Source organism: Mustela nigripes, chromosome 3, assembly GCF_022355385.1.
Source record: "Mustela nigripes isolate SB6536 chromosome 3, MUSNIG.SB6536, whole genome shotgun sequence".
NCBI lineage: Eukaryota > Metazoa > Chordata > Mammalia > Carnivora > Mustelidae > Mustela > Mustela nigripes.
The window spans coordinates 107,073,181-107,085,930 of record NC_081559.1 but is presented as its reverse complement, the minus strand read 5'-3'; the positions used below and the strand labels follow the sequence as shown (position 1 = coordinate 107,085,930).

The following is a 12,750-nucleotide window of genomic DNA, read 5'->3' as shown; positions in this document are numbered from 1 at the left end:
TTCAATGAGAAGCAAAGGATCTACATTCTTTCTGCTTCTTTTGATTGATTGATTGATTGATTTTTGACAGAAGATTCCCAGCCCTAGGTGGGAAGAGAAACAAGCAACTTAATATATATCTTAATGTAACAAAAGCCTTCTCCTTTCTTTTTTCCCACAGACAGGCATGATGTCATTCATTGATATCCATAGATAGTCTAAGATGGAGAGATGAAAGTTACCATATTTTCTTGAAATTATTAGCTCATAATGTTAACATTTTAAGAGGAATTTTGATTTTCATAATATAATGAACCTTGGTATAAGACTTGAAAGGCATAACTTTAGAACATCGCTGTTCTAAAGGATCATAGGAACCCAACGGCCTGATTTTAGTTTTCCTCCTAGCTGGTGGTATCCAGGGTGCATATGGGCACATACAGTCCCATGACAGAAATCAAATCAATGACCTAGATTCTTATTAATAGACATTGTTACAAAATAATCTCTAGATTTAAATATTTATTTATCTTTATTCCTGCCAATAGGGTGCTATTATTGCTTCTGGGTAACTGAAATTAAGAGTTTTCATTTCCTGGATTTATACAACTAGTTAGTGGTAAAGTGGCAATTAGAACTCAAGACCCCCATTCTACTGCTCTTTCCTTTACACATAATCTTTAAGGTGAACTTGCAAAGACTGGAGAACTCCAGTTGTTCCAGAAACTGGAACACATAATTCTCATGTTCTAGTACAGTCAATTTCTAATGTCACCATTAGAGTCAATCCGTCTTCTTATATGGTCACTGGGGCAAGCTGGCTGGGCACTCTGGAGGGGCTTGAATTCTCTGAAACAGAGTTTACTTCCAAGGAATTCACCAAGACATTTCTTTCCTAGGAGACACTTTTTATAAGGCAAAGTGAAATCCAGGCATTTCCTGAAGAAACCTGTTCCAGTTTCATAAATTGAGTGACATCACTGGATTTCATTTCCCTCAAATGTTGACATTCATTTTAATGCCACTCAGCTGTGATCCCATAAACATTCTCTACACAGGAGAGATAGGTAGACATAGGCTTAAAAATAAAGGTTAAATCAGGCAACTGGGAGAATTTTAGAACCATCTCCTAGGCAGGTAGAGTTACAGATGATTTTGTTTTCTATTGTCCTCAAGTTCATGAAAGATATCTCTTTAAATATTATGTGTATTCTTTATGTTTTTTCTTTTTTCAATCACTTTCAACCACTTTAAATCACTTAAACCTGACAAAGAGAGATGATTGATATTCATAGATTTCCAGTTATCAGCAAATAAAAAAAAAAATCTACCTGGTGTGTTTGAGTCAGAATGGCAAATTCTTTTTTGAAGCTAATGAATAGCATAATTTATCAATAGTATGCTAAGCTAAAGGTAGGATCAAAAGAGGAAATCTTTCTTATAGCTCATGATGGTGATTGATAAAAAGTAAGTCAGACACTAATTTTTCAATTATCTATCTCCACCCCTGCTGTTCTAGAATGTACCCCACTGGTGAGTGGAATTGTCAACGAACAGATTTTCCCACCATCTGTCCAGCAATCTCCTCCCTCCACCTGCCCACAAGTCTAAGCTACAGAGTAACTGTTCTAAAATAGTACTTTTCAAATGGTAGGGTGTCACCTGGAGGATTTCTAAAACAAATTTTTGAGCTCTTCTCCCAGAGTTTCACATTCAGCAGGTGAGTGGGGGGTGCTGACTATTTTCATCTATAATAAATCCCCCAAGGGATGTTAATTGGGCTGACTCCTAAAACAGACATTCAGAATTGCCATGCCACCATCCTGCAAAAAGTCCTATAAATTCTCCAACACAGGAACTCTGTCTCAGCCAACTGTGTATATTTATTGCCTAGAAAAAAAAGTCTGATACAGAGCAGGGGCATGTTTGTAGAACTGAAGAACTACTTGCAAAGATGGATAACTTTTGTCTGCCAGTTTACCGAACTTTGTGTCATCTTCTTTGTGTTGTAGTCTCGGTGCATTTCTTGCAGTCATGCAAGAAAGCAAGAAAGAAATGACTCTTCGTGTATGCTATCAAAAGTCTGCATAGAAATGAAGGTTAACTACAAGTGCTATAGTGTGCGTTTTAGATTCCTTTGAGTTTTATTTATCTCCCCTTTTTCTTCAGGAATATGTGACATATAATATTATATTAGTCTAATTGCTGTATTTTTCCAGCTAATTGAAATTGATTTTTGAAAAAAAAAAAAAGAACAACTGAATATAATGATAAGATTATGCAGTGATACAGGAAGGTGATACAGGAAGGCTACAAGCAGGAAAAAAAAAAAATTAAGTGAAAAAGAGATTTCCTGATTTTAAAATATACACAATTTGCTGAGGTCCCCTTGTTGCCAAGACACTTTTCCCCCACAAACATTGCTCAGATTGCCTTCTTGGACTCTTCCACTGAAGGCTGTCTGGGCTTAGACAGAGAAGTTGAGCCCAGGGTAAGACTTGCCATGGCCCCCCATCTTCTCTCAATTGGTCATTTGTTTGCTGATTTTTTTTTTTTTCTTTTTTTGACTGATGCTGAGTAAGGCACCTGGGGACCTGCAGGGAGAGTCTACTCACCTCATAGTCGATGTCTAAGGCATCTGCCTCGCCCTTGGTGCGGAAGTGCTGTGTGTGTCTGTCCACAGAGAAGTTCACCTGCTTGCCAACCCGCTCAATGAGGACGGAGTGCCAGTGCTGATCATCCAGCAGACTTCCCAGGGTGGCTGAAGGTGGGCTGCTGCTGAGCCGAGGTTTGCTGTCATCTGTGAAGGGGAAAGGAAGACTGGATGGCATTCGTGCCCAAGGGCACGTGCATGCTAGAATATTCCGCAAGCAACGCCAACTCTCTTTATCCTAAAGGTAGAGAATGACTCTCTCTCTCTCCAGAGCCAGAACCCTATTGGGTTTGTAAAGGAATAACATATTCTGTCCACAGATTTAAGAAACAAATTCTAGGTCAGCTGATATATACATCCCCTTCTGGATATGAAAGGATATGCTTTCAGAGCATGAACAGTTAAGTAATAAAATGCACCATATCCTAATGTCCATCAGTAATATTGAAAACAGAGAATATCACACTTAGAAATAATACATATTCTTGGTGTTTGAATGGTTCTTGAATGGAGAAAATGAATCTTGACTTATGCTTTGGAGGAAAAGTAAATTCTGGGTAAGTAAAGGGAAGGCAGTGGGCACCGAGTTAGGCAAGTCTGAAGGCAAAGGCAAAGGTGAGGAAAGAATCATTTTAGCTGCAATTTTCAAGTGCCTACTATATGAACAGCACTTAAGTTAGAAGCTTATACCCACCATCTTTAATCCCCCAGGGGAAAATTATTATCTGAACTTCGTGAATAAAGAACGTCCAGATCAGTGAGGTTAAGCGCCCATGGCCCAGGGGTGCAGCAAGCATTCAAATCCAGGTCCTCTGACCAGCCTTGTCACTCTGCCTGTGGCATGGGCCATATGCATAGATTCTGTCTAGACTGAAGATGCCCTAAACTTGGCGTGAGAGATTAACCCTAAACTTAGGCTGTGAGAGATTCAGGTGGAGAGGCACATTTTTCTATCAGGCCAGGCTAGTTCTCCCTCCCCTCAGCCCCTCCTCCAATTTTATGGAAGTTCCTGCCAGTACCATTTTGTCAAAAAGATTACAGCATTTTCCCCCCTTCAGAATAGCTCAGATTTAGCCAAATGAAAAGTTAAATGCAATTAATTAAGACTTACGTGTAAACTTTCAAGTTTGTGAATGTTTTATTGTTTGGTCCCCTTAGAAACTGAAAGCTAAATGTCTCCCACTTCTTTCCTAAGATGCGTTTTACCAGAACAGCTCCAACAGTCTGCTCAACAGTGTGGCATTAAGGAGGCAGGAGCTGCCATTTTCCCTGTAGGCTGCTCACTCCCACCTCCATTATGGCCCGATGGCACTGCTTCCTGCACTGAACAGCACTTGGTTGATTCCGACGGGGGTGGTGGAGGGCATCAAACTTATTGTAGATGAAAAATGATAGATGGTGCATTCATTGCTGACTTTTTTCGTTATTTATTGAAAAACTTTTAAGTTCTTGCAATTAGTCAAATTATGCTAATGATTAAAAGTTATTTCTTCTTTTTCTTTCTCCTTCCTCCCTTCCCTCTCTCCCCTTCCTTTTTTCTCTCCCTGCTTCCTTCTTTCTTCCTTCTTTCCTTGCATAAAACGGGTACTGTGATATATAAAGGGGATAAAGGAGTTCAAAGGTACATTCCCCTCCCCCAAAGTCTTTTTTTTTTTTTTAAGATTTTATTTCTTTATTCGACAGACAAAGATCACGAGTAGGCAGAGAGGCAGGCAGAGGGAGAAGCAGGCTCCCTGCTGAGCAGAGAGCCCGATGCGGGGCTCAATCCCAGGACCCTGAGATCATGACCTGAGCCAAAAGCAGAGGCTTTAACCCACTGAGCCACCCAGGCGCCCCCCCACCCCAAAAGTCTTAATGCAGTCTCTCAATAAGTAAATTGATAAAGTGTGCTGGTGGCATATAGTGTTTACTGTTAGGAGCTAAACAAATGCAGGGTAGGGAGTTGTGAAGCTCCCATAGAGCAGTGACAGGTCTGAGATTTGGCAGGAAGAAGGAGCAATAGCACACAGCCAGGAGAAGCCTGTGCCAAGACTCAGAGGTGCAAAGAATCATGGTGGGGGAGTCCATGTAGTGGTTCTGTGACCATGCCAGCCTGGCTGGTATCATCCAGGACTAGGGCACTAGTATGTGTGAGGTAACTGCATATTTTATTTACCTTTAAGGAAAGGACATCTGATGAATTAGTAAATCAGAAGTCACTAACTCAAATCAGTGAGGATGAGAAGAGAGAGTCTTTAATTTTTTCTGTTGTTTCCTTCCTCTTATATAAAAAAAGATCATTATGGCAACTGCACGAGAATTTGATTAGAAGGCAAGTAAGACTGACAGTAATCTAGATGGGAGACCAAAGAGAGGGCAGGAAGGATGGATAATAAGGTGGTGGCCTCTTTTGGATATTGTCACTTGGATATTGAAAGGGAGGTGATAAAGGGAGACTCCCCTAAAGGTAACCTCTAGGGTTTTTTTGTTTTTTGTTTTTTTTACCCCCTTGAGCAGATGGGTGGAAAGTGGTATCAGTCATGAGACACGTACAAGACAGAAAGAAAGAACACCCTCTCTTTTTCTTCACACAATGTACACACACACACACACACACACACCCCACCCTTTATTTATAAAATAAAATTTGTCCAGGGGTTAATGAACTATTGAAGGAAACTTAGTGTGCCTTATAAACAGTAGGTTTCGATGTTTAAAGCAGCAATATCCACAATAGCCAAACTATGTAAAGAGCTTAGATATCCATCCATCAACAGATGAATGGCTAAAGAAGATGTTATATATATAGATATAGATATAGGTATAGATATAGATATAGATAACACACACACAATGGAATACTATGTAGCCATCAAAACATGAAATCTTGCTATTTGCAACTATGTGGATGGAACTAGATGGTATTATCCTAAGCCAAATAAGTCAGTCAGATAAAGACAATTATCATATGATCCCCCTTATATGTTGAATTTGAGAAACAAGACAGAGAGAGGATCATAGGGGAAGGGAGGGAAAAATGAAAGAAAAAACCAGAGAAGGACACAAACCATAAGAGACTCTGAATCTCAGGAAACAAACTGAGGGTTGCTGGAGGGGAGTGGGTGGCTGGGTGATGGACATTGGGGAGGGTATGTGCTATGGGGAATGCTATGAACTGTGTAAGACTAATGATTCACAGACCTGTACCCCTGAACCAATAATACATTATATGTTAATTAAAAAAAAAAAAGAACTCAGGGTAGGGGAGGCACTTCAAAAACGTGATAATGTTAATATTTTTAATAATAGTGGTACTTGATGTTACTGAACCAAGTTTGGCAGAGTAGTTGCTCAGGAGACAATGAAAAAGAATCAAATCACAATTCTTTGCAAAGGAGAAAAAAACCAAAAAACAAAAAACAGTCAGTTCAGGTAATAAGCCAAGTGAAATTAATATTAGAGGTTTCACTTTGATGTGTGCCTCAATTTTCATCTTAAAAGGAAAAAGATATTTAATAATTATTTCTTAACAATAAGTCAGAAACATTAAACATTTGAAAATGTAACTCCACTGTAAGTCACAGAATGAAGGAAAAAAGGAAAAGGAATCACATCCTTTCTCTCTACTCATTTATTCTATGTGTTGCTTTTGGTGGATTTTAGTGGATATACTGAGTACTTTCAGAGAGCCAATGATAATGATTAAAACCACATATCTAAATATTTTTTCTATACTATTATTCCAGCTTCAAATGATGAATTTAATTATAAATGTGTCAAAATGACTATATATTTTTTTTTAAGATTTTATTTATTTATTTGACAGACAGAGATCACCAGTAGGCAGAGAGGCAGGCAGAGAGAGAGAGGAGGAAGCAGGCTCCCTGCTGAGCAGAGAGCCCGATGCGGGACTCGATCCCAGGACCCTGAGATCATGACCTGAGCCGAAGGCAGTGGCTTAACCCACTGAGCCACCAAGGCGCCCTGACTATATTATAATATTCATATGCTAATCTTCCATATGCTAATCTTCCATATAACCACCACAGGTAATCATGGTTATTAATCGCCTGTTTCTCCTTCCATTAAAAAAAAAAAAAAAGGCTTATGCAAGTCATATATACTTTATTTTTTATTTTTTTTAAATTTTATTTTATTTTTTCAATGTTCCAATATTCATTGTTTATGCACCACACCCAGTGCTCTATGCAATATGTGCCCTCCTTAATACCCATCACCAGGCTCACTCAACCTCCCCCCACAACCTCCAAAACCCTCAGTTTGTTTCTCGGAGTCCACAGTCTCTCATGGTTTGTCTCTCCCTCTGATTTCCCCCAACTCACTTCTCTCCTTCTCCCAGTGTCCTCCATGTTATTAGTTATACTCCACAAGTAAGTGAAACCATATGATAATTGACTTTCTCTGCTTGACTTCACTCAGCATAATCTCTTCCAGTCCCATCCACGCTGATACAAAAGTTCGGTATTCATCTTTTCTAATGAGTAAGAACCAGTGTGGGGGCTCGTTGGCCTGTGAAGGGACCAAAAGGGAACTTCCATCCTCGGGTGAGCTTTCTCTGGCTGCCTCATGGAGCTTTGTGACCCTTGCAGGACCCTGCAGGCTACGCACATGACATCGTCCCCCTGCCCTCCCCACCAGTGACCCCATTTTGCTACACATTTCGGGCAACCCCACATAGCTTCCAGTAACCAGGCAGATGTGGGATCCCTTTCTTTGAGCAATAGCTGAGGCCAACTGGACCTCAATCCCAGTTAATGATAAGGGAGAGAAAGTCTGCTGCAGGCTTTGGGGGAGTTTCCTTCTTTCTTGCCTTCCCCCTTTCTGGTCTGGCTGTCAGGAGTGTCAGCTTTGGGAAGAGTCTTTATCCTGTTGATGTCCTTGAACTTCTGACTACTCTGTGCCTGGCCCCCAACCACTCCTGGGCTTCCAGCAACATCAGATTAAAGAAAGCCTTTTTGTGGAAGCTGGAAAAAAAAAAAAGGCATGGAGTCATAATCCTCCATCGTATAAATGGATCACATCTTCTTTATCCATTCATCTGCTGAAGGGCCTCTTGGCTCTTTCCACAGTTTGGTGACCGTGGCCATTGTTGCTATAAACACTGGGGTACAGATGGCCCTTCTTTTCACAACATCTGTATCTTTGGGGTAAATACCCACTAGTGCAATTGCAGGGTCATAGGGAAGCTCTATTTTTAATTTCTTAAGGAATCTCCACACTGTTTTCCAAAGTGGCTGCACCAACTTGCATTCCCACCAATAGTTTAAGAGGGTTCCCCTTTCTCCACATCCTCTTCAGCACTTGTTGTTTGCTGTCTTATTAATTTTGGCCATTCTATCTGGTGTAAGGTGGTATCTCAATGTGTGTGTGTGTGTGTGTGTGTGTGTGTTTTAAGATTTTATTTATTTATTTATTTGACAGAAAGAGATCACAGGTAGGCAGAGAGGCAGAGAGAGAGGAAGAAGCAGGTTTCCTGCTGAGCAGAGAGCCCAATGTGAGGCTCCATCCCAAGACCAGGGGATAATGACCTGAGCTGAAGGCACAGGCTTTATCCCAATGAACCACCCACGCGCCCTCTCAATGTGGATTTTATTTGAATCTCCCTGATGGCTAATGATGGTGAACATTTTTTCATGTTTCGATTAGCTACTTGTATTCTTTTATATATATGTGTGTGTATGTATATTTGTATATATATACTTTAGATGTATATATATACTTTATATGTTCATATATACTTTATATATGTAATTTATAAATGCAATATATAAGCATTGTATATATGCATATAGATAGCAATATATGCAAGACAACATATAAGCAAATACATGTATTCTTTATTTCTCCTCATTTAATTTTTTACCCTAATGGTGAAATACACTGCACATTTTTTTGGACCTTTTCATTTTTACTTAATCTATCCTAGGAATTTTCTTACATCAGTATATAAAAGTTGTCTCAGTCTTTTTTGAAGCTGCATAGTATTTATTGAATCATACATATGATATATATGTATATGTATATACACATACATATATATCTGATATATATGATATATATGTGTGTGTATATATGTATAATTTATATATATATATATATATATATATATATATGCCAGTTTCCTATTGATACATATTTAGGTATTCTATCTATTGTTGATAACTAATACTGCTGAAATACCTTATATGTAGCCATCATTTTAGATGTGTGCAGTCTTTCTGTCCCATGCATTCTTAGGTAAAGAGTGAATGGTCAAAAATTTTCACATTTGCAATTTTGACTGGCGCTGGCCAATTGTCCTCTACAAAAGTTGTGCCTGCCCAAACTCCTACCAGCAATTTATGAAACTGACTTTTCTCCACAGGCTTGTCAAGAAAATATGTTGAAGTTTTTGGAATTCTGCCTATTCAATAGACAAAAACAGTATATTTCTTAGCAGTTTTAATATACATTTTGAATGAGTTTGGAAATATTTTCATTTTTTTTCATTTTTAATTTTTTATAAACATATAATATATTTTTATCCCTAGGGGTACAGGCCTGTGAATCGCCTGGTTTACACACTTCACAGCACTCACCAAAGCACATACCCTCCCCAATGTCCATAACCCCACCGCCCTTCTCCCAACCCCCCTCCCCCCAGCAATCCTCAGTTTGTTTTGTGAGATTAAGAGTCACTTATGGTTTGTCTTCCTCCCAATCCCATCTTGTTTCATTTATTCTTCTCCTACCCACTTAAGCCCCCATGTTGCATCACCACTTCCTCATATCACGGAGATCATATGATAGTTGTCTTTCTCCGCTTGACTTATTTCGCTAAGCATGATATGCTCTAGTTCCATCCACATTGTTGCAAATGGCAAGATTTCATTTCTTTTGATGGCTGCATAGTATTCCATTGTGTATATATACCACATCTTCTTGATCCATTCATCTGTTGATGGACATCTAGGTTCTTTCCATAGTTTGGCTATTGTGGACATTGCTGCTATAAACATTTGGGTGCACGTGCCCCTTTGGAACACCACGTTTGTATCTTTAGGATATATACCCAGTAGTACAACTGCTGGGTCATAGGGTAGCTCTATTCTCAGTTTCTTGAGGAACCTCCACACTGTTTTCCAGAGTGGTGGCACAAGCTTGCATTCCCTCCAACAGTGTAGGAGGGTTCTCCTCTCTCCGCATGCTCGCCAGCATCTGTCATTTCTTGACTTGTTAATTTTAGCCATTCTGACTGGTGTGAGGTGGTATCTCATTGTGGTTTTGATTTGTATTTCCCTGATGCCGAGTAATGTGGAGCATTTTTTCATGTGTCTGTTGGCCATCTGGATGTCTTCTTTGCAGAAATGTCTGTTCATGTCCTCTGCTCACATCTTGATGGGATTATTTGTTCTTTGGGTGTTGAGTTTGCTAAGCTCTTTATAGATTTTGGATACTAGCCCTTTATCTGATATGTCATTTGCAAATATCTTCTCCCATTCTGTCAGTTGTCTTTTAGTTTTGTTCACTGTTTCCTTTGCTGTTCAAAAGCTTTTGATCTTTATGAAATCCCAACAGTTCACTTTTGCCCTTGCTTCTGTTGTCTTTGGCGATGTTCCTTGGAAGAAGTTGCTGCAGTTGAGGTCAAAGAGGTTGCTGCCTTGGTTCTCCTCAAAGATTTTGATGGATTCCTTTCTCACATTGAGATCCTTCATCCATTTTGAGTCTATTTTTGTGTGTGGTGTAAGGAAATAATCCAATTTCACTTTTCTGCATGTGACTTTCCAATTTTGCCAGCACCATTTGTTGGAGACTGTCTTTTTTCCACTGGACATTCCTTCCTGCTTTGTCGAAGATTAGTTGACCATAGAGTTGAGGGTCTATTTCTGGGTTCTCTATTCTGTTCCATTGATCTATGTGCCTGTTTTTGTGCCAGTACCATACTGTCTTGATGATGACAGCTTTGTAATAGAGCTTGAAGTCTGGAATTGTGATGCTGCCAACTTTGGCTTTCTTTTTCAATACTTCTTTGGCTATTCGAGGTCTCTTCTGCTTCCATATAAATTTTAGGATTGTTTGTTCTATTTCTTTGAAAAAATGGATGGGATTTTGATAGGGATTACATTAAATGTGTAGATTGCTTTAGGTAGAATAGACATTTTCACAATATTTGTTCTTCCAATCCAGGAGCATGGAACATTTTTCCATTTCTTCATGTCTTCCTCAATTTCTTTTCATGAGTACTTTATAGTTTTCTGAGTATAGATTCTTCGCCTCCTTGGTTAGGTTTATTCCTAGGTATCTTATGGTTTTGTGTGCAATTGTAAATTGGACTGACTCCTTAATTTCACTTTCTTCTTTCTTGTTGTTAGTGTAAAGAAATGCAACTGATTTCTGTGCATTGACTATATCCTGACACTTTACTGAATTCCTGTACAAGTTCTAGCAGTTTTGGAGTGGAGCCTTTTGAATTTTCCAAATATACTATCATATCATCTGTAAAGAGTGATAGTTTGACTTCTTCTTTGCCAATTTGGATGCCTCTAATTTCTTTTTGTTGTCTGATTGCTGAGGCTAGGACTTTCAGTACTATGTTGAACAGCAGTGGTCATAACGGACATCCTTGCCATGTTCCTGACCTTAGCAGAAAAGATTTCAGTTTTTCTCCATTGAGAATGATATTTGCAGTGGGTTTTTCATAGATGGCTTTGATAATATTGAAGTATATGCCCTCTATCCCTACACTTTGAAGAGTTTTGATCAGGAAGGGATGCTGTACTTTGTCAAATGCTTTTTCAGCACCTATCGAGAGTATCATATGGTTCTTATTCTTTCTCTTATTAATGTATTGTATAATATTGATTGATTTGCAGATGTTGAACCAAACTTGCAGCCCTGGAATCAATCCCACTTGGTCGTGGTGAATAATCCTTTTAATGTACTGTTGGATCCAATTGGCCAGTATTTTGGTGCTAATTTTCACATCTGTGTTCATCAAAGATATTGGTCTGTAATTCTCTTTTTTGATGGGATCTTTGTCTGGTTTTGGGATCAAGGTGATGCTGGCCTCATAAAATGAGTTTGGATGTTTCCTTCCATTTCTATTTTTTGGAACAGTTTCAGGAGAATAGGAATTAGTTCTTCGTTAAATGTTTGGTAGAATTCCCCTGGAAGCCATCTGGCCCTGGACTTTTGTTTGTTTGGAGATTTTTGATGACTGTTTCAATCTCCTTACTGGTTATGGGTCTGTTCAGGTTTTCTATTTCTTCCTGCTTCAGTTGTGGTAGTTTATATGTCTCTAGAAATGTATCCATTTCTTTCAGATTGTTGAATTTGTTGGCATTGAGTTGCTCATAGTATGTTCTTATAATTGTTTGTATTTCTTTGGTGTTGGTTGTGATCTCTCCCCTTCATTCATGATTTTCTTTATTTGGGTCCTGTCTCTTTTCTTTTTGATAAGTCTGTCCAGGGGTTTGTCAATCTTATTAATTCTTTCAAAGAACCAGCTCCTAGTTTCATTGATTTGTTCTATTGTTTTTTTAGTTTCTATTTCATTGTCTTCTGCTCTGATCTTTATGATTTCTCTTCTCCTGCTGGGTTTAGGCTTTCTTTGTTGTTCTTTCTCCAGCTCCTTTAGGTGTAGGGTTAGGTTGTATATTTGAGACCTTTCTTGTTTCTTGAGAAAGGCTTGTACTGCTATATATTTTCCTCTCAGGACTGCCTTTGTTGTTTCCCACAGATTTTGAACCATTGTGTTTTCATTATCATTTGTTTCCATGAATCTTTTAAATTCTTCTTTAATTTCCTGGTTGACCCATTCATTTTTCAGAAGAATGCTGTTTAGCCTCCATGTATTTGGGTTCTTTCCAAATTTCCTCTTGTGTTTGAGTTCTAGCTTCAGAGCATTGTGGTCTGAAAATATGCAGGGAATGATCCCAATCTTTTGATACTGGTTGAGACCTGATTTATGACCCAGGATGTGGTCTATTCTGGAGAATGTTCCATGTGCACTAGAGAAGAATGCATATTCTGTTGTTTAGGGATGGAATGTTCTTAATATATCTGTGATGTCCATCTGGTCCAGTGTGTCATTTAAGACCTTTATTTCCTTGTTGATCTTTTGCTTAGATGATCTGTCC

The 12,750-nt window shown here is 38.9% G+C and overlaps 1 protein-coding gene across 1 annotated transcript in view; it reads right to left on the bottom strand.

The window, feature by feature from the left end:
- The window catches only part of CNTNAP5 (contactin associated protein family member 5), an 831,640-nt gene that overhangs the window by 443,257 nt on the left and 375,633 nt on the right, over window positions 1-12,750 (bottom strand). The window contains exon 6 of the mRNA XM_059394484.1: window positions 2,595-2,779. Coding sequence (XP_059250467.1) covers window positions 2,595-2,779 — 185 coding nt within the window. The remainder of the gene's footprint in view (window positions 1-2,594; window positions 2,780-12,750) is intronic.